The sequence below is a fragment of the Podarcis raffonei genome, chromosome 1 (assembly GCF_027172205.1).
Source record: "Podarcis raffonei isolate rPodRaf1 chromosome 1, rPodRaf1.pri, whole genome shotgun sequence".
NCBI classification, from domain to species: domain Eukaryota; kingdom Metazoa; phylum Chordata; class Lepidosauria; order Squamata; family Lacertidae; genus Podarcis; species Podarcis raffonei.
Genome location: NC_070602.1, coordinates 29,308,686 through 29,329,469, shown reverse-complemented (window position 1 = coordinate 29,329,469; position 20,784 = coordinate 29,308,686). Strand labels below are relative to the sequence as shown.

General features: G+C 43.1%; 1 protein-coding gene across 7 annotated transcripts in view; it reads left to right on the top strand.

Annotated features, from left to right (window-relative positions):
- ADCK1 (aarF domain containing kinase 1) overlaps positions 1 to 20,784 on the top strand; it is a 124,499-nt gene that overhangs the window by 72,165 nt on the left and 31,550 nt on the right. Inside the window, exon 1 of one of the 7 annotated variants that reach the window (XM_053378243.1) lies at positions 19,217 to 19,326. The exons of the other annotated variants lie outside the window; for them this stretch is intronic. Coding sequence (XP_053234218.1) covers positions 19,258 to 19,326 — 69 coding nt within the window. The 5' untranslated portion in view covers positions 19,217 to 19,257. Of the gene's footprint in view, positions 1 to 19,216; positions 19,327 to 20,784 lie in introns of those variants that run through there. 7 annotated transcript variants of the gene reach the window in all.

Here is a 20,784-nt window from a genome sequence, read left to right as displayed (position 1 = left end):
TACACAGTATTAAAATGTTCATCTGCAAAACGTTGTGGCTTCTGTCTCTTTCTATCTGAACGTCTCAGTCCGGAAGGAGAGTCAGACTCCTCAGACTTAATGGGACTAAGTGAACCACTAGTTTCAGGTTGTAAATCATTGTCAGATTGAAGAGATGCCTGTAGGCTAAGCTCACGATCAGAAAACTCAAGAGAATCTAACCTCCCCTCGGGTGCCTGTGACTTTAAATCATCAAACAAATCAGATTCAACAGACTTTTTGTCTTTTTCCATTAATTCAGAAGCACCATTTCCTGCTGCTGCTGCTTCTTCCTCTTCTTCCTCAGTATTATCTATACCATCAGTATCTTGGAAGACAGCAACTCCATTCCAATTTACAGTTTGTATCATGCTTCTGGTAATATGAAATTTGCCAGTTGCTGGTATGTAAATTCTGTACGCCCCCTGCTGGTAGCCCATTAATTTTCCCTGGACACTACGTTCACCCAATTTCTGCTTAGCGGGATAATGCATAATTACATCTGAACCCCAAATACGTAGGTATTTCAGATTAGGGCGTTTTTTAAACAGCTTCTCATAGGGGGTGACATCTAAACCAGAATGATAACTGCGATTTCTAACATAACAAAACGCATTAAGCGCTTCAGCCCAAAAGTCTTTGGGCAGATTAGCATCGTGCAGATAAGTTTTAACCCCTGCTTGCAGGTCACGCTGCACAACTTCAACAAGCCCATTTTGCCAGGGACTTCGGGGGCAAGATAACTCATGAGTAGTCCCCTGTGCTTCCAGGAATTTCTCAAAATCCTCAGAAACAAATTCCCCGCCCCGGTCAGAAAATAGGTTCTTAATTGGTTTGTTAAAGTGCGTTTTTACCCAGTTGCAAAAAACTTTGTACTTCTCAAATGCTTGGGACTTCTCAGCTATTGCATAAGTCCAACAATATCTACTATACTGGTCTATCAGAGTAAGCCAGTACTTAGAACCTCCTAATGATGGTGGGAGTGGCCCAACTAAATCACAATGTACACGCTCAACAACAACAACAAAACTTTATTAGCAAAGCCAACAGGCCACAGCTGTACAAGAGTTAAAAGTAAAAATAGAGATAAAAGGAGGAAAAGAACAGGCAAAAGATGGTCCGTCGGATGAACAAGTCTGTCACTCAGATGGTGGCCCTCAATTTCGCAGCTCTCTCGATGTACCTCGCGACCTTCTCTGTTATCTGACTTTCCGTATCAGATAATAGAAAATACAGTGTAATGTCTGATGAACGGCCGGGGTTGGAGAGAATGAGTGGAGTAATAATCTCATTCCTTAGGTCTTTGTAGAGGGGGCAAGAAAGAAGGACGTGAGACACTGTTTCCGTGTTACCATCTCCACATGGGCAGAGTCGTTTTTCAAATGGAGTCTTTTGGTAACGACCTTCGAGTACAGCAGAGGGAAGAACATCCCATCTAGCCAATGTAAAGGCACGTCTGTATTTCGGGATGGTTAGTTTAGACAAGTATGAAGCTGGAGAGTCAAAATGAGAAGGGGGAAAGTAGGTATACCATGGGCACAGTTTCTTTAAGATGGTCAGGTTGTTTTGTCGTTCGATGTCTTTCAGGCGCTGGCCTATTAGACTCTTTGCTTTGATGAGGCCCATTGATAATAGGGACTGTGAGTGCAGACCGCATGTAAGGAGTTTTTGATGCACGGTTTTGAACCACTTGCTTTTGTGAGAGTCTTGCATTACTAAAGGCAGTAGACCAGGTGGATTCAGATTAAGACGAAGCCAATAGTTGAATGTTCTCTGCCAAGTCCGAGTTTCCACAGATGGAAGGCAGGCCTCGAGTCTTAATGCTGCGTTGGGAACACAGGGGGGGACACCGAGAATCTGCCTTAGAAATTTAGACTGGACAGACTCAAGACTGGAGCAGTGGTTCCCCGTCCAGATTTGGGCCCCATACAGTAACTGCGCCAGAGGTTTTGCTTGATAAACTTCAAGGGCTGCTGGGATGTATCTGCCCCCCTTCGTGTAGAAGAAGCGGGACAGCATCTTGATACTTTGAGCTGCTTTTTCTTTGGCACATTTTTGATGGACATCCCAGGACCCAGTCGACTGGAAAACGATACCCAGATATTTGAAGGCTTTGACTTGTTCAATTGTCTGGTTATCCATCCTCCAGCTATACTGTCTGTGTTTCCTTGCAAAAACCATAGTTTTGGTTTTCTGATAGTTTATTGCAAGTTGCTCTCTCCTACAGTATGCTGAGAATTCACTTATGAGCCTATTTAAGCCTATTCTTGTTCGAGATAGGAGTATCGCATCGTCAGCGTACAAAAGCACTGATATTGCTTTGTCAGCCAGTTTGGGGGCGTGGAAGTCCGGAGATGACAAACAGTTAACCATATCGTTGATGTAGATGTTGAATAGAACTGGGGCCAGGATGCAACCTTGCTTGACCCCCTTACTGACAGAAACTGGTCCTATAAGATGGCCGTTTAACGAAGTTCTTACATGCAGCACCGTGTCTTTATACAAACAGCTCATCAGAAATAATAGTCTTTTGTCTATACTTGATGTGCTCAACTTATCCCAGAGTCTTACACGTGGAATTGAATCGAAAGCAGCCTTTAGATCGATAAAGGCTGCATATAACACCCCACGGGATTTTTTGGCATATTTGTCAATTAGATAGGCTAAGATGAAGCAATGGTCTATGGTGGATCTGCCTTGCCTGAAACCCGCTTGCTCTTCCGCTAAAATGGCTTCAGTTTCCAGCCAGCTAGTTAGCTTGGTATAAAGATGTTTGGCATATAGTTTGCTCGGTATAGGCAGAAGGCTGATTGGTCTATAACTCGCCGGGTCTGTCATGGGTCCTTTTTTATAGATTGGGATAATTATTGCCTCAGACCAACCATCTGGGAGTAAACCCGTTGAGTCGATCCAAGAAAATAAAGACGCCAGCAGGGGGGCCCACCAGCCAATGTTGGACTTCAGAAGTTCGGCAGGGATGTAATCATTCCCTGGGGCCTTGTTGTTCTTTAGTTGTGCAATTAAATTCTCAACTTCCTTCGCAGTTACTGGTGGCCAATGAGGTAGGTCCTCCAATTGGATGCATAGTTTGTAATGTTGGGCTTCCTGGTCATAGAACAAAGATTGAAAATGGCGCAACCACTCCATTGGTTCCACTGTACAGATGGAATTAGTACGCTCCTGGTCCAGTAGACCAGATATGGTTCGCCAAAAACAAGTAGTATCTTTCTCGTGCGATGCCTTAACCAAACTGTGCCAAGCGGCTCTTTCAGCTTCCAATTTCTTTCTCCTTAGTAATTGTTTGTAAGACCGTCTCAGATAAATATAAGCGTTAAGTAGGGGGGCAGTCCCTGATTTCCTGTATCTCCAGTAGGCTGTTCTCGTTTGTCTCCTTGTTTGCCTGCACTCCAGGTCAAACCAGCTAGCTCCGTCCTTTGCCCTCTTTGTAGCGGAGCAATGTATCACTGTTGTTAAATGGGGTTTCAATCTTTCCAAAAGTAATTTAAAGCGTTCCATGATCGCAGCTACTGAATTGCCTGATACGATAGCGGAGCGAATACGCTTTAACTCCACTGACTGAAGAAGGAGGGTTAGATTTTCATTCAGTATTGGGGACCATTTAAGTCTTTTGGGGGCAGGTATAACCAAATTTGCAGAAGGTATATATTGTGGCTCGACAATAGAATAGTCAAAAGGCCGACCTGCAAGCTCTAAAATTAGAGGCAGGTGATCACTCAGAATATTGTGGCCCACTTGGAACTTCCTTACAAAGCTGTGAGCAAATCTTGAGATTAAGATATAATCTATAACGCTTCCCCCAGCCTTGGAGAAATGGGTATATTCCCCGGGGCGGTCCCCCTCTATATTGCCGTTTAATATCAGCAGTTCCCTCCGTCTGGCAGCCTGCACCAAGCAGAGACCTGAGAAATTACTTCTGCTATCTTTGGACAGTCGTGTCGCGCCAATATCCGTCAGTTCTTCGGGGTCCATAAATTGGTTGAAATGAGTGTATAGACTGTTGTCATCTGTTCCTATGCGAGCGTTGAAGTCTCCGCACACAATGGTCAGGGCAGACGGGTAAGTAGATTCGAGAGGCTCTAAAAACGCCTCTAGCTCAGCCCATGTAGCCTTGACAACGGGGTTTTTTTGGCCTGGGGGAATATAGACATTGACCAGCAAGAGAGTAGTTCTCTTGAAGCTAAGTAGAGCGGCTGTTGCTACAGAATTGCAGCTAGGTAGGGCTGTTAGAGAATGCGCCAGCTCCGTGGAAATGAAGCAAGCTAAGCCACCACTAGATCTGCCGCCCCTCAGAGATGGAGAGGCAGGCAGGTAGTGGCAGTTATACCCATTAAGAAATATAGGGTCATTCTGCCATGTCTCCTGAAAGAAGATGATGTCAAATTGCTTAAGGTAACACAAAAATTGTTGGTTATTTTTCTTGGCGTGCCAACCCGCGATGTTCCAAGACAGCACTTTTAGGCCCCGGGCCCTTCGGGGAGCTGGATCTATGACACCACCATGTCCAGCAATTCTTTGGTGTCTAAAAAAACACACCCGTTGGCTCTTTTCGGGGCTGACTGCTTGGAGAGAGTGTAGTGGTCCTCTTTTCTTGGTGATTTGGGGCTAGTTTTTGGAGTTAAAGGGGAAGCTAATTCACTCGGAGACAATTTAAGATAGCTGTGCCAGGAGCTTTGAGGTTTCACACCTTGATTTGGTCTTACTTTATTGTACATCACAGGGGGCTCAGATTGTAATTCCACGTCTACACATTTAAAGGTGCCTCCCACTGTCTTCTTATCCACCAGACATTTGGGAGATATGGGTTGCACATAAGGGTCCTTCATTGTCTCACCTTGATCATCCTTTTTTTCTAGTCTGCTTCGAAGTAGATCAAGTCTTTTCAGGATCTCAGTTTGAGCTGGGGAATGCAGTGACCAAAATCGCTTTATCAGCGAAAGTTCTTCTTCCCAAGCGGAGTCCTCACTATCCCACGTGAGAGGCCCGACGCTAGTTGGATGAGAGGCTTCCTTTTTTTCATTTGGTGCTGTTTGGTGGGGATGATCCTGCTGGAGCTTATGCTTTCTATTTCGATGGTTTTGGTGGTTGGTTTTTTCCCCTTTGTGAACTTCCATTCCTATGCTCTTGGGCCCCATCAGAGAGGTTGCAGGTGCTCTATTTTCAAATATTCTTAATAGGACTATTCTTTCTTTTTTGAATAGGTTTTTAGCTCTAAAGATGAAACTGGCCAGATTATGATCTAAAAAAGTAATCAATGCTCGTACCGAGCAATCATCTTGATGTAGATACTCTATAGCGGCTATGTCAATTGCTTTTACTACCCCCGGTAGAATGCCACTTATAATGGACAAAAAGTGGTCTATACGGTCCAACCCTGCATAAAATCTATGCGGTTTAGGGTAGTTAGCAAAGACAAGCTTTTGTGGGATTAGGACTAAACTCCATTCTCTTTTGGGACACAACATCTGTCGAACTTGGGAGGAGTGGTTCCCCTCAATAGTTTGGGTCGCCTGCTCACCTCTGTCTGCAGATTCTGTGCTGGCCATAAGAGGACTCTGGGGCGGTATAACTGCAGATGGATTAGTTCCTTTGTCCCAGCTCGGTGTTGATTCTTCAAAGCTTGATTTGGATTCTTTTATGGGTGTATCTACTTTACATGTCTCTTTGATGGCACTCGAGTTGGATTTGTTTGTTCCACTTGTGGAAAGAGATGGAAGAAGGTTAAAGAGCTTCTGCCAATATTTTTTACAGGTGCGGTGAGTTATCTTAAGCCGCCTTGGGTTTTTCATGTTTTTGCTTTTCTTCATCTTAGGCTTGGCTTTTTTCCTCCGGGGTTTGCTGGGGAGAGGTGGATCCGGGCTGGCTAGGGGATTTGTATTCTGGTCTGAAGCGCTCACATGTTGTTTGAAATTATCCACTAGGGTCAGGAGCAGCCCGTTTGTTATCGCTAAGAAATTTTTAACGTTAAGGAGATCCTTAGAAATCTGGTATATCTGCTCCTGAGGATAATCACCCCACATTTTTGTTCCGCAGTCATTGGCTTTCAGCCAATGGGTTGAAAGATTACCTCCAAGTTCCAGCGGTGACAAATGAGGATTGGCATCAGGTGTGTTGGCTGTGTTAACCTTTGTAGCATTCTCTGCTATGGCAAGTTCTTGGGCCAGATTTGTTGGGTGGTTTGTCCTCTTGTTGTCTGTTTGCAAGTCCTTTAGCTGTGTTGACCAATCCAACACTGTGAGTGGCAAAGGCATAGCAACATCTAGGATACTCTCATTCTGAGTTCTCTTGCTCGAGTCTTTTTGAGGAAAGTAGCTGGTAATTTTACTTTGTCTCCTTCGTCGCTCCATCGGGCTCTGCGGTGAATTAGGCAAAATTCCTTGGTCCTTGTATTTTTTCCTAGTGAGGACCATAGTGGGTATATGGGTATATATGGGTGTATGGTAGGGGGTGCTTGCTTAACGACGGCTTATCTCTTGTTCTAAGCTGGAGTAAACAGTAGCAGAAGTGCCGATTTCACAATGTACATGACTGAAATGGAGTAAATAAAGTGTGCCTGTGAAGCATTTAACTCTGTCTTGATGGCCTTTTCATCACTAAATATAAGAGTTTTGTACACTCCATAAAAGTCCTGTCTGCATTACAAACATCTCAAATTTTAAATATATATATATATGAAGGCAGATCTTTCTTACCCTATAGGATTTTAAGTTTATTTTATTTTATTTTTAGGTAGCTCACCTGAAAGTAGTTTTTACATTCTGAGCGTTTTCTTTTAAAATCACAATTCTAGCAGACACTTGAAAACCTGATAAGCTCTCCTTGCCCAGTTGTCTTCGTTTTGTTCTGTAGAGCTATAAAAATGACTAGCGGCAACTTTGTTTAAAGAGGTATGAAAATCTCACGTGACTAAGCAGCAGAAAGTGAGGAATGCCAGTGATTATCAGATGGAGATAACAAGCTATATATAACTTTTGATTCAATCAAAATTAAGTGGGGATGGTTAAATTGCTCTTCCCATATTTTCTGATCAGCATGTTTAATGACTTCCTTCCCTGCATTGTGCTCACAATGTACACGCTCAAATGGCTCAGTTACTTTCCTATCTGAGCACCTACCCTTGCGTGCAACCTTAATCTTATTCTTGCAACAGGATAGACATTGCATAAAGAATTTACATGGTTTTAAGTTGAGGCCATTAACAATATTCTTTGTCTTAATTACATCAGCAAAATTCAGGTGTCCCAGAATTCTGTGTGCCTCATGGACACACCCGGAATGTGGCCTTACATTCCTCAACCCCTGGCTTGACTGTGCTGCTCTGCAATTTATAGGCAATTGTGAGTAGGTGCGGAAATACAGTCTATATAAACCATCAGATTCCCAGGCATACAATAGACGTTTGTTCCCATCGAAAAACTCACACATTGACTTTAAGAAACGCACAGTTATGCCTTGACGAGCAAAGCACCTTACTGACAATAAATTGTCCACTGACGGGCAGTAAATGCAGTTCACTATTGTAATGTTTAAAGAGTCAAGTTTAACAGTACCCCTGCCAAGCGACTGCAAGACTTGTGAATTGGCTAAATGTACATTACCAATTTCCTCTTCGAAAGAAATAAACAAGCTTCGATCATTGCAAACGTGCTGAGATGCTCCTGAGTCCACAACAAAAGACTTCCACTTGGCACGTTTAAGTCTTTTACGATCTGTTGTCCTAGCATGGAAAACTCGCGGCTCGTTTCTGTCTCTACTATACGATGTCGGCTGCTGGGCTGACGACCGTGACTGACGAACAGAAACAGGCTTGGGAGTACTTTGCTTTCTTTTGGATCTGCAGTCCTTTGCAAAATGTCCTTGTTTATTGCAGAACCAACAACGCTTTGCAGCTTTAAATGCAGTTGTATCACCACAAGTTTGCATATGGCGTTCCTCATTACTGCTTGAAATAGGAGTGCTTATGGCACAAGCCTCCCTTCTGTCCAACTCGCCCAACAATGATGAACCTTTACATTTAAATAAACCATTCAACACATGTTTCTCTGTACTGCTGAAAGACAGAAATAAAGACATGTAGATATATTTCTGTCTGTCTCATTCCCCCTCCCTGGGGGAGGAGTGGTGTGTTCTTTTCACGTTAGAAAAGAATCGCCGAAGAGACCTCCTTTGATCTTGCCGGGAGTCGCTGGCAGGGGAGGTCATAAGGAATCAAGCCGGGCACCTGGAGGGTGGCCAAATTCCTCTGGACTAAGAGCTAAGCTGGAGGCTCTTTTGGCTTGAATTCCGACAACTGGTAGCAGACCGATGGTTATCTGATCTATGAGAATCTGCATGAGAGGTGAGAGGTCGATGAATCGTTGCCATCCTCTGCACCTAAGGAGATAAAGAAAAGCGTCTGCCTGCAGCCAGAAGCTGAAACAGACAGCTGGACACTGAGAGGAGTGTGTTTCAAGGCAACGGAGCCAGAAAAGGTATGCAGCATTTTGGGAGAGAGAAAAGTGAACGCAGAAAGGTTTAATTCTCTGGTTCACGAGAAAGAGCTGCATTTTAAGAAAAACAGCTCTGAAAGAGCAAGCTTGCATACCAGGAATTCCTGTGGTGAGATAAGGAGTTCCGTCCTGAGCAGGTTGCTAGGCAACGTCTGCCAGTTAAAGAATGGCTAAAAAGAGCCTGGGAAATCGAAAGTGTATCTGCGCAGCTGTGCAAGGGTTTTGAAAAAACAGCCCAACAGTTTGCCTGCCAGTGAAGCAGTAAACAAAGACTTTTGGAGTTTTACTGGCTTGAAAAGTGAAAGCTGGCTTGAGATTGAGTGTAAAGCTGACCCTTGGATTCAGCATGGATTCCAAGAAGGCGGGAGGTTTGCCCTATCCCCCTCCCCTCACTAATGACAATTATTCATCTTGGTCTATAAAGATGAAGGCCCTGCTGCAGAATCAGAGGGTCTTTGACGTGATTGAGAACCCCATCCCAGCAGCACCAACCCGAGGTTGGGAGTCACAGAATCTGAAAGCCAGAACGGCTATAATTCTGTGTGTGTCAGATGACCAATTGGTGCATATTCAGGGTTTGGAATATGCACGGGAAAATTTGGGATATGCTGAGAAGAACACATCAGAGGGATGCTGGTTCTTCAGCGTTGCTGTATTTTGAGAAGCTGACCAATCTGAGGCTTGCGCCTGATGGAGATGTTCAAGCGCACCTGACGGAGATGAAATATCTGCGCCAGCAGATGGTGGAACGCAATTTCCGTCTGCAGGAGGAAGTGTTTTGCTTCATGATGATCAACAGCTTAAATCGGACTTACAAAACGGTTGCCAGTCAGCTTGGTTCCCTCCCGGCTCAAGATTTGACCGCGGAGAGGGTGTGTGCCGTAGTTCTGAATGAACAGGACAGACTTGCTGCACTGGAAATAAAGGACAGGGGGAGGGAGGAACGGAGTTCTAATTCCCCCGCAGATGAAGCTACTGGAGAAAAAGCTCTAGCTTTGGACTTCCGGGTTAGCGCCAGCGCTGAATGGCGGATTTCTCCCGGAGCTCCGGGAGAGATCTGCTTCGCGGGTTCGGGTCCCGTAGCTCACGGCGGAGCAAGGACCCTTAAAAGTCACAGGCGCGTAGCCTGTGAACCGGAGACTCGGCGGGCACCTTTGCCCCCCCCGACGTTGTGAAATAGCCTTTTTAAAGGCTATAGATCAGCGGAGGGTGCGTGGAGCGGTGCTGAGAGTCGCTTTCACCCAGCCTGCGAAGCGAAGCCGCGTCGCCATTAGCGGAGAGCGCTGACTTCTTCCGAAGATTTTGGATTAAAAGAGAGCAACTTTCCGTGAGTAGGATTGAGCTTGCATTAAAAATTGGACACTAAAATTAAGGAATTTGGGCACCGAGACGGATAAGCATTAAAAAGGAAGTCTGCTTTCCGTCCTGCAGCAAGATTAAAGCGAAAGGCAGCTAAGCTGTAACTTTTGACAGGAGAGTTTACGAGCCAAGAACCCCAACACCAAGTAAAGAACTCCCCCCCCAGAAGGCAGGAGAGGGGGGGAAGAAGATTTTAAAGGGATTCCCTGCCTGTTTTAAAGGAGACTGAACTGTTTACCGCTGCTTATCTACCTGGGGGTCGGACTGCCGGAGGAAAGGAACCGGCTAAGGACGGTCGTTACAAAAAAGGTTAGAAAGTAACTGATATATAGACTTTGGTTACTCTCAACTTGAAACATCGTATTTGGCTACATAGTAAGTTATTTGCAGGACACTATTGATTTGGATCTTTTACAAAGAAAGGGACTTGGAGGGCTTTTGCTTTTTGGAAGTGTGGGAACAATTCAAAGTTTAGGAACTGACTTTACGCCCTCTAGAGGATTTGGACAGTTTCAGCAACCAAGTGGAATTTAAAACCTGAGAACTTTTCTCTATTGACAGCTTAAGAGTGTGGGAATGACCTTGAACGAAAGACTTTGTTATGGCAGATGGTAAACAGAAAGAAGATTCACAAGAAACAACTTTGAGATCTGGTAGACAATACAAAGTGGACTCTTCTATGCAAAGAAGGGCCTCTGTATCAGGGGCCTCGGGAACTGCAGCTGTCACAAAGGCAAGAGTGAAAACAATGTCTTCGGAAGAAGCGTTTACAAAGGCCTTGGGAAAAATAAGTGATTCCTTAGAGGAATTAAAGAAGCAAGGTGCTGAAACAAATAAGAAAATTGAAGAAATTTCTGGGAAAATTGATTTAAATACTAAAAGTATAACTGACCTCGGGAATAAAGTGAACTCCAACGCAGAAGCAATTGGGAAACTACTGGAAGATTCATCTACAACGCGAAAGATAGCTGAAGAAGCCAAGGAAATTGCTACTGCTGTCGAAGGGAAACTTCCACCGGTGTACAGGAAACTGGATGAGTATGAACTGACACTTTCTATGCAGGATATGCAACGCAAGGAGAAAAACCTAAGGATTAGACTTGTGCCGGAAAAGGAAGGAGACAACTTGGTGGATTATTTAACAAAAGAGTTTTCTGACTTCTGGAAGCAAGACTTGAAAGAAGAAGAGTTCAAAATAGAGAGTGCATTCAGGTTGGGAATAAGGCAGAGGAAGAATAGACCCAGAGATTGCTTGATAACTCTAAGATCCAAAGAAGAGAGAGATAAAATATTGAACCTGCACTACCAAACAACCCTTCGAATTGAGGATTTCCACATTGAGATCTTTAAAGATATCCCTAAAAGTATCTTGGATGCAAGAGGTCCTTACAAGGATTTGGTGACACTACTGAAGAGGAACTACATACTATTCAGGTGGGAGTTTCCCCAAGGCCTGTCTTTTAAATACAAGGGGAAGAAAAGAAGAATAAAAACAGTGAGTGATAAAGACAAGTTCTTGGGAGAACACGAAGAAGACCTACAGAAAGAGACCTATCCAGGAGAAGGACATCCTTCAAGACTAGATACGGACACAGAACCACCGACAAAGGACGAACAACAATTGGGAGCTGTAGGAGGAACTAAATAACCCCATCATGGCTTTGCAACTTCTAACTTGGAATTGTAATGGTCTAAACAATCCCCGAAAAAGGAAAAATATATTTCATGCTTTAAAGAAAGACCAATTGGACTTGATTTGTTTACAAGAGACCCACGTGACAAGAGCACATAGAAAACTATTAATAAATAAGAGATTGGGACAAGAATTTATATCTTCAGACAAAGTAAAAAAAAGAGGAGTGGTGATCTACGTAAAGGAAAATTTGCAGCCGAAACAATTTTTTAAAGATGACCAAGGAAGATATCTGGCAATTGAAATTCAATTTCAAGGAGAAAAATTCTTGATAGTGGGGATATATGCACCAAATGAAGGGAAAGCAGAATTTTTTAAGAAGTTGCATGAGACTTTAATGGACTATATGGATTACAAACTGATTATGATGGGAGATATGAATGGAGTAGTTTCAACAAATATGGATAAAGCACAAAGACAGGTAGTTACAAAAGATGGAAGACTACCAAAAACTTTTTTTGAAATGACTGACAATATGGATTTGATTGACATTTGGAGAACAAAACACCCATTAGAGAGAGAGGGAACCTTCTTTTCTGAAGCCAAAATGACATGGACTCGGATTGACCAAATTTGGGTGACTAGCAGTATGGCGTCGAATATAAAGAAAGTGGAAATCTGCCCAAAAACTCTCTCCGACCATAACGCAGTAAAGATGGTGATGAAGCAAACAACAACTGGTTCCTTCAGATGGAGAATGAATGACACCTTATTTAGAGACGAGGAGATCTGTAAAAAGGCCCAAAAAACTCTGAAAGATTACTTCGAAATCAATCTAGGGACTAAAGTAGAAAAAAGAATAGTATGGGACGCAAGTAAAGCCGTGATGAGAGGGTTTTTGATACAACAAAATACATTAAAGAAAAGAAAGCAAAACGAGAGGAAAGAGAAAATCTTGGAAAAGATAAAAGAAGGGGAAAGGAAATTAAGACTGAAGCCAAAATCGCAAGAGATTTTAAGAGAAATTAAATTGTACCAAACACAATATATGGAACTGATGAATCAAGAAATAGAATGGAAAATTAAACAAATGAGACAGAAGACTTTTGAATCTGCAGATAAATGTGGCAAGTTATTGGCTTGGCAAATAAAGAAGAGACAAAAACTCAACACGGTAACAAACTTAGAAGTGGAGGGAAAGAACATATGCAACCCAGTGGAAATTAGGAACTGTTTTCAGAGCTACTTTAGACAACTGTATACACAAGGGCCGCAGAAAGAAACAGATATACAACAATTCCTCGAGAAAAATGGGCTGAAAAAGATTTCGCAGGAAAGTAAGACAATTTTGAACCAGGAGATATCAGCACAGGAAATAGAAGATGCCATTCAAAACATGACGTTGGGCAAATCACCTGGACCGGATGGACTGACTTCCAAATACTACAAAGTTTTGAAGGAAGGGCTTATACAACCTTTGAAGGAAGTCTGCAACGAGATCATGGAGGGGAGAAGGGCACCCGATACGTGGAGAGAGGCTTACATTACACTTATACCAAAGACAGAGACTGAAAAGACCCAACTTAAGAACTACCGACCCATCTCCTTATTAAATGTGGATTACAAAATCTTTGCTGATGTTTTAGCAAAGAGACTGAAAAGAGTTTTGATGGAGGAGATTCATGGAGACCAGGCGGGCTTTCTCCCGAAAAGGCATTTGTCGGACAATGTAAGGAATATAATTGACATTTTGGAGAAGTTGGAAGTGAACATAAACACTAAGGCTGTTTTGATATTTGTGGACGCCGAGAAAGCCTTTGACAATATTTCTTGGAGCTTCATGTTGAAGAACCTCCGGGGGATGGGGGTAGGCCAAGGGTTTGAAAATGGTATAGGTGCAATATATTCTGAACAGAAAGCAAAATTAATTGTAAATAATGTGGTAACAGAAGAGTTTAAGATTGAAAAAGGGACACGACAGGGGTGCCCTATCTCCCCATTACTTTTTATATCGGTCCTGGAGGTTTTACTTAATATGATCAGGAGGGACCAGTTGGTTAAAGGGATTCAGGTCGGAGTTAAACAATACAAACTGAGAGCATTTGCAGATGACCTAGTACTTACATTGCAAGAGCCAGAAGCTAGCACGAAAAGAGTTTTGGAAATAATTCAAGAGTTTGGTCAATTGGCAGGATTTAAATTGAATAAGTTAAAGACTAAGGTATTGGAGAAAAATTTAACACAGATTGAAAAAGAAAGGTTTCAGAATGAGACGGGGTTGACTGTGGTTAAAAAAGTGAAATATCTGGGTGTGAATATGACAGCTAAGAATGTGAACCTATTCAAAGACAATTATGAAAAAACTTGGACAGAAGTGAAAAAAGATCTGGAGATCTGGTCAAATCTGAAGCTTTCCTTGTTAGGTCGAATTGCAGTTATAAAAATGAATGTATTGCCAAGAATGTTGTTCTTGTTCCAAGCATTACAAATAATGGACAAAATGGACTGTTTCAAGAAGTGGCAGAAAGATATATCTAAATTTGTCTGGCAGGGCAAGAAGCCCAGAATAAAATTTAAGATATTAACGGATTCAAAGGAAAGAGGGGGGTTTGCCCTGCCAGACTTTAAATTGTACTATGAAGCGGCAGCTTTCTGCTGGCTAAAAGAATGGCTGCTTCTTGAAAACACAGACATTTTGGATTTGGAAGGATTTAATAATATTTTTGGGTGGCATGCATATTTGTGGTATGACAAGGTTAAAGCGCATAAAAGTTTCAAAAATCATATTGTCAGGAAAGCACTATTAAATGTCTGGGTTAGATATAAGGACTTGCTGGAAAATAAGACTCCAAGATGGTTATCACCAATGGAAGCTAAGGCAGTTAAAAAGCTAAATATGGAGTCGAAATGGCCAAGATATTGGGAAATCTTGGAAAAGGAAGGGGACAAATTGAGATTGCAGAGTTTTGAAAAACTAAAAGGGAAGGTGAGAGATTGGTTACATTATCATCAAATAAATGAAGTGTTTAAATTAGACAGTAAAATAGGCTTCCAGGTGGAAAAATCAAAATTAGAGACTGAACTGTTAGAATCCAGTACTAAGAATTTGTCAAAAATGTATAATCTGCTGCTGAAATGGAATACACAAGATGAAATGGTAAAATCAAGTATGATTAAATGGGCTCAGGACATTGGTCATAACATCATGTTTGCTGATTGGGAAAAGTTGTGGACCACCGGGTTGAAGTTTACGGCGTGTAACGCCTTAAGAGAAAATATAATGAAAATGATTTATAGGTGGTACATAACCCCAGTCAAGCTTGCAAAGATCTACCATTTGCCTGATAATAAATGTTGGAAATGTAAAGAAAAGGAAGGTACATTCTTTCACCTCTGGTGGACGTGCCCGAAGATTAAGGCATTCTGGGAAATGATTTATAATGAACTGAAAAAGGTATTTAAATATACTTTCCCCAAGAAACCAGAGGCCTTTCTCTTGGGTATTGTCGGCCAGGGGGTGTTAAAGACAGATACAATTTTTTTTATGTATGCTACAACAGCAGCTAGAATACTTATTGCAAAGTACTGGAAGACACAGGATCTACCCACACTGGAAGAATGGCAGATGAAGGTGATGGACTACATGGGTTTGGCAGAAATGACGAGCAGAATCCGAAACCAGGGAAGAGAAGCGGCGGAAGAGGAATGGAAGAAGTTTAAGGACTATTTAAAGAAGTACTATAAAATTAATGACAGTTAGAATGATGTTGGGCTTAAAATAAATGGTTACTATTAGTAATGGTTAAGACAAAGAGAATAAGGATGACTAACATAAATTTATAGTAAAATAAGGGAAGATTCGCTGAATAATTATAAGAACTTGGAATACAGAAACGGGAAGCGAGAGGAAGTCGAGGAAGTAAGGTTTAAGAAATTAGGACATGAAATGGTACTTGTTTTTTTTTTTTTGTTCTGTTATTGTTTGTTGCTTGTTTATGTATGTTTTGTTTGTGTTATATAAAAATTCTTTAATAAAAAATATTATAAAAAAAAAGAGAAAAAGCTCTAGCTTTGAACGCTGTCCAGTGTTACAATTGCGGACAGGCTGGGCATCTTCAGCGGAACTGCAAGAAGCCACGTCAGCCTAAAGGAGCGAAGGGCCGCTCAGCAAAGCTTGAGGCGTCAGGCAAAGGTCACACCAAGACTTCGGTGAAACCTGGAAAAGCTTTGATGGCGAAAGGAACCACGCCAGACGTTGGGAACTCGTTTATTATTGACACGGGAGCCACGGTCCATATGTCCCCACACAGAGGGCTCTTTTCATCGTTTAAGAAGCAAAGCTTCACTGTGACACAGGCCAACGGTCAGGAGCTAGAAGCGGCCGGCGTGGGGACTGTCTATCTTAAGAGTCTGGACTTGACAATAAACAATGTTTACTTGGTTCCTGAATTGAAGTTCAATCTGCTGAGTGTTTCGCAGATTGCAAAGAAAGGACTGAAACTGTCCTACGATGCTGAAAGCTGCAAGATCTACAAAGATGGAGAGTTATTTCTTTCAGCCAGGGAGAAGGATGGACTTTATTTGTTGACTTTTGCACAAAGTGATTACATGGAATGTAATTCATCTGTGTCTAACCTAGTTTCTCTTGCAGGTGTGAGCAAGAAGAAGACCGGGGTCAACAGGGCATTTCAGCGGGTGTATGCTGATGTGATTGGTCCTCTAGAACCATCTAGAGGCAATGCAAGATATTATCTTGTGTGTGTGGATCATTTCTCTAACTATGTCTGGGTTTATGTGTTGAGAAAGCCACAGGAAGCCTTGGAGAGGTTTCAGGAGTTTTGTGACAAAGTTAAGAGTATGCATGATGCTAACATTGATTGTCTATTCACAGATGAGAAGCAGATTTTTCTTTTACAGGATTTCCAAAGGTTCCTGCAGATGAAGGGGATCAGACACAAGATTGCTGTTTCAGCGGAAGCGTGGAACAGGGGTGTCTGTGTACGGGTGAACAGAGAATTGCAAAAGGGGATGGAAGCGCAATTGCTAAGTTCACATCTGCCACATGAGTACTGGGCCGAGTCTCTAATGTCGTTCAGTTATACGAAAATGAGAAAGGTTTCAAAAGAGTTGGGAAGTTCTCCTTTTGAGAAACTGTTCCACAGAAAACCTTCTGTTGCTCATTTCAAGGTTTTTGGGTCTCATGTGAGAACAGAAGCTCCAGGTGGAGTAAAGAATGCCAGAGGCATTTTTGTGGGGTATGAAAAGGGTCTCTACAGAGTAATTTTGTCTGAATCTGGTCAGGTGATTCTCACAAAATTTCTAGAGAGTGCTCCTGAACAGGAGAGAGTGATAGTACACACATTTCCCACTGAGGACGATTCAGATGATGATGATTTCACTGATTTCAGCTGTACAGAAAGTGATGACACTGATAGCTCGGAAAGCTCAGTTGTCACAGTCATTGAGAGGAAGTCTCACACAATAGATAGGCCTTCACAACTGAAGGATGAACCACTGTTTACCATTGGAACTGGTTCTCCAAAGAGTCCTGAGACTGGACCAGTGAGCAGAGAGGATCAGCACGTAGGTCTGAGAGAGTTACAAAGGGTCAACCACCCAAGAGGTACTCAAAAGAGTTTGCTAACTTAGCTGTTGCATGTGTTGCTGTTGTAAACAACCGAGGACAGGTTGGAGCTGTGTCTAAGTCAGAGACAAAGACACAACAGAGAGTTGCTAGCCAAGGTAATGCAGATGCACTCATTCCTTGGAAACCAGACAACCAGAGAGGTACACTGGGGAAACCAGTGGCGGGGAGTTCCAAGGGTGGAACTGAAACAACAGGGGAGTGTTATGTGTATAACAACTGTTTGTTTTCTTCTCTGGACCATGCTTTGCTTGCTGCAACACGCATTGATTCTTTTGGGGGAGGATGTTACGAAAAAGGAGCAATGCAGAAGCAAGCACCAGGTGGCTGGAATGGTAAACAGGATGTGGGTGTTATTGGATTGTACCGTGGGAACCAGGAACAGTCTATTCACTGCTCTGAGAGCCGGATGTTACCTCAGAGCAGCACATGACCCTGTACTGGAAGTACATGGGTGGAGTTTATTCTCTCTCTGCACTGGGAAGCAAAGTGTACAGACATGTTTCTCTGTACTGCTGAAAGACAGAAATAAAGACATGTAGATATATTTCTGTCTGTCTCATTCCCCCTCCCTGGGGGAGGAGTGGTGTGTTCTTTTCACGTTAGAAAAGAATCGCCGAAGAGACCTCCTTTGATCTTGCCGGGAGTCGCTGGCAGGGGAGGTCATAAGGAATCAAGCCGGGCACCTGGAGGGTGGCCAAATTCCTCTGGACTAAGAGCTAAGCTGGAGGCTCTTTTGGCTTGAATTCCGACTGGTTTAAAGTGAATGTAAACAAGGCCAATGTGTTGCTATGATTAGATTAGGAACTGGAAGAAGATCGAGCACCAGCAATTGTAATGGAGAGTTTTGGCGGGAAACTTCATCTGGCCTTAGCTTGCTAGATCTCTCCACTCATCACTTCCAGACAAAATGGAAGCTGTTGTGCCAAAGTAATATTGAAGAGAAGGCACAGTGGAGGCAGCTAGTGTTCTCTGGTAGTACAGATGTTCAAAAAGATTTCTGTGTGTGCTGAATGCCCTAAGCAAATTGAGTATATAATTTAGGAGTTATGGGGAGGTAGAAGAAGCCGTGGAAGCACCTATATTCCATTTATCCATGCCCAGTGGATGCTCTGTTCACCATCTTGTTTTACTTCATTACAGCCTGTATGCTTTTCAAATTCACCTCTGTAAACCTATGGGCTAGAGGCTTAGTTTAAAAAGAAAAGGAAGCAAGCTGAGATTTTCAGAGTGTTGTACCCAAGTGTTGGGTTGTAGCCAACTAATTTCTACTCATAGTAAACCCGCTGAAATTGATATACCTAAGTTAGGCAGGTCCGTTCATTTCACTGGGTTGTATCCAGTGCTAGAGTAGACCCATTGACATTAACGTGCATGACTAACTTAGGTTCATTAATTTCAGTGGTCTATGAGTAGAACTTAGCTGGATATCATCCAAAGTGTCTACTCTGAGTAGGACTAACGTTGAATACAGCCCGGTGTGACAACAAATGTGTGGAATACTCTCTGCTTTACATTTGAGGCAGGACCCTTTACTCAAGTGTAGGGGTTTCAGGTGTAGGTAAAAGTCACTTGCGGCTTTTACCCACCCAAACAGCACCCAGCCCACGTGAGTAGTTCCCTCAAGCCACGATCTGACTCTCTGCAGAATCAATCATTTGCTTTGGCGGTGTTGGTGAGGAAATGAATAAATCTGAAAGTGAAAAAGAAGAAGAAACAACATCTAGTAAACTGTTTGAGGGGAAAGAAATTCCTTTCTGAAGGCAAGAATGTCAAAAGGTTTGAATCATGGATCTGCTGTAATTAAAAAACACATAACTAGTCGTTTTCAAATGTGGTTGTTCTACTTAATTGATTTTGCCGCCGGAGGAATAAAATAAATAAATAAAAGGCGCCTTGCCTGTGAATTACTGGAGGCGGCTGAGACTCCGTTTGAATCTAATTGCTGCAAATGTGCCAGTTTGTTGCTGGTAATAGTTATTGTAAAAGAAGCAGGGGTGGGGGTGGGGGCGATGGGGAAAGAGAGGCAGCGGTGTGTGAGGGGAGGGAAAGTCACTGCCAGCAGCTGCATGTAGGCATGTAGGCCTCCTTCAGAGATGGTGTTTCTCTCTCCCCTCCCCCCGCAGCTTCATCAACACAAAAGATTTCTGTTGAATGCTTTGCATGTAGGCTCTGCTTAAAAGTGTTTTATTCATATTTAATTGCCGGCTTGCCGCAGCTCCCGTCTTTAATTACTGTGTAAAAAAGTGGGATATAAAAATGCACCAGCATTCCATTTGTTTTCTTTTTCCCCCATTTCTGCATAAATTATGTGTTCCTTGACTGCTGGCCCTGGTGAGATTCGTGTATTGTGTAAGCAGGGAGAAGGCGGTCTTCTTCTAAGCCAACTCTATTGGCCATTTTTGCTTTAACATTGGGTTGGGCTTGTGGAGGGGAGGCAAGATAGCTCTGGAAGGTTTCCCCAGCTATACAATAATATTTCTGAAGGGCAGCTTCTGCACTGGAACCCCACCGGTGTCTGATAAGCCTCATTTCATACCTGCGAGCTTTATCTGACTGATCCAGTTTTGCTTCCTTCCTACGCAGCCTTGTATTTAACAGTTCGCCTGGTAGCCACAGGTGGCCAGGGATTCCATGCAGGCCAGAGGGGTAGTGGGGGAGAAACAGATTCCCTTCTCTGTCAGCTTACATGCAGTGTTTCTCAAAGCTGGGCCTCCAGCTGCTTTTGGACTACAACTCTCATCATCCCTAGCTAGTAGGACCAGTGGACAGGGATGATGGGACTTGTAGTCCAACAGCAGCTGGAGACCCAAGTTTGAGGAACATTGGCTTGGAGGAAAATCAGAAGGTGCCTTGTACCAATTCAGTTGCAGCCATGATGAGATGAGAGCCAGTGTGGTGTAGTGGTTAAAGTGTTAGACAGGGGGAGACAAGGGTTCAGACCCCCCACTCAGCCATAACTCTCGCTGGGTGGACTTGGGCCAGTCAATGCCTCAGCCCCATGTACTTCACAGGGTTGTTGCAGAGACAAAATTGGGGGAGTGTATGTCACCATAAGTTCCCTGGAAGAAAGGTAGAATTATTATATAATAAATTATAGTAATTAGGAAGTTGCCATATATCAAATCATACCTGTGGTCCCCCTCCTCTGTACTGCCTACCATGACTAGCAGTGGCTCTACAGGGTTTCAGACTCAGAAGATTCCCACTTTTACTTGGAGATGCTGAGGATTGAACCAGGATCTTTCTGCATGCAAAGTTCATGCTCCACTGCTGAGCTTCTTCAAGAAGCTGGCTTGGGTTTTGTGCTGGATGTGAAGAAAGGAGACCCCCCTGCCTCACAAACAGCACGGAAGTGCAGAGGGCTGTCAGAAGAGAGATGGCGTGCTCTGTTCCTCCATTGCCAGCCTCCTTCGTAGAAGCCTTTCTTTTCTTTCGCTAGCCTAACAAGAGGCTAGAAGGCATGGGGCTTCCCCTCTTCCGTAACTTTTGTGGACCTCTTCACATAGCTCTAAATGCCGTGTAGCTTCTGCTTGTTAAATCATTCCCTGTGATTTTACCTGCTACCTGCCAGGAAGGAATTCAGTAGTTACAGCTTACCCCATTATGGAGCTGCTGTGACA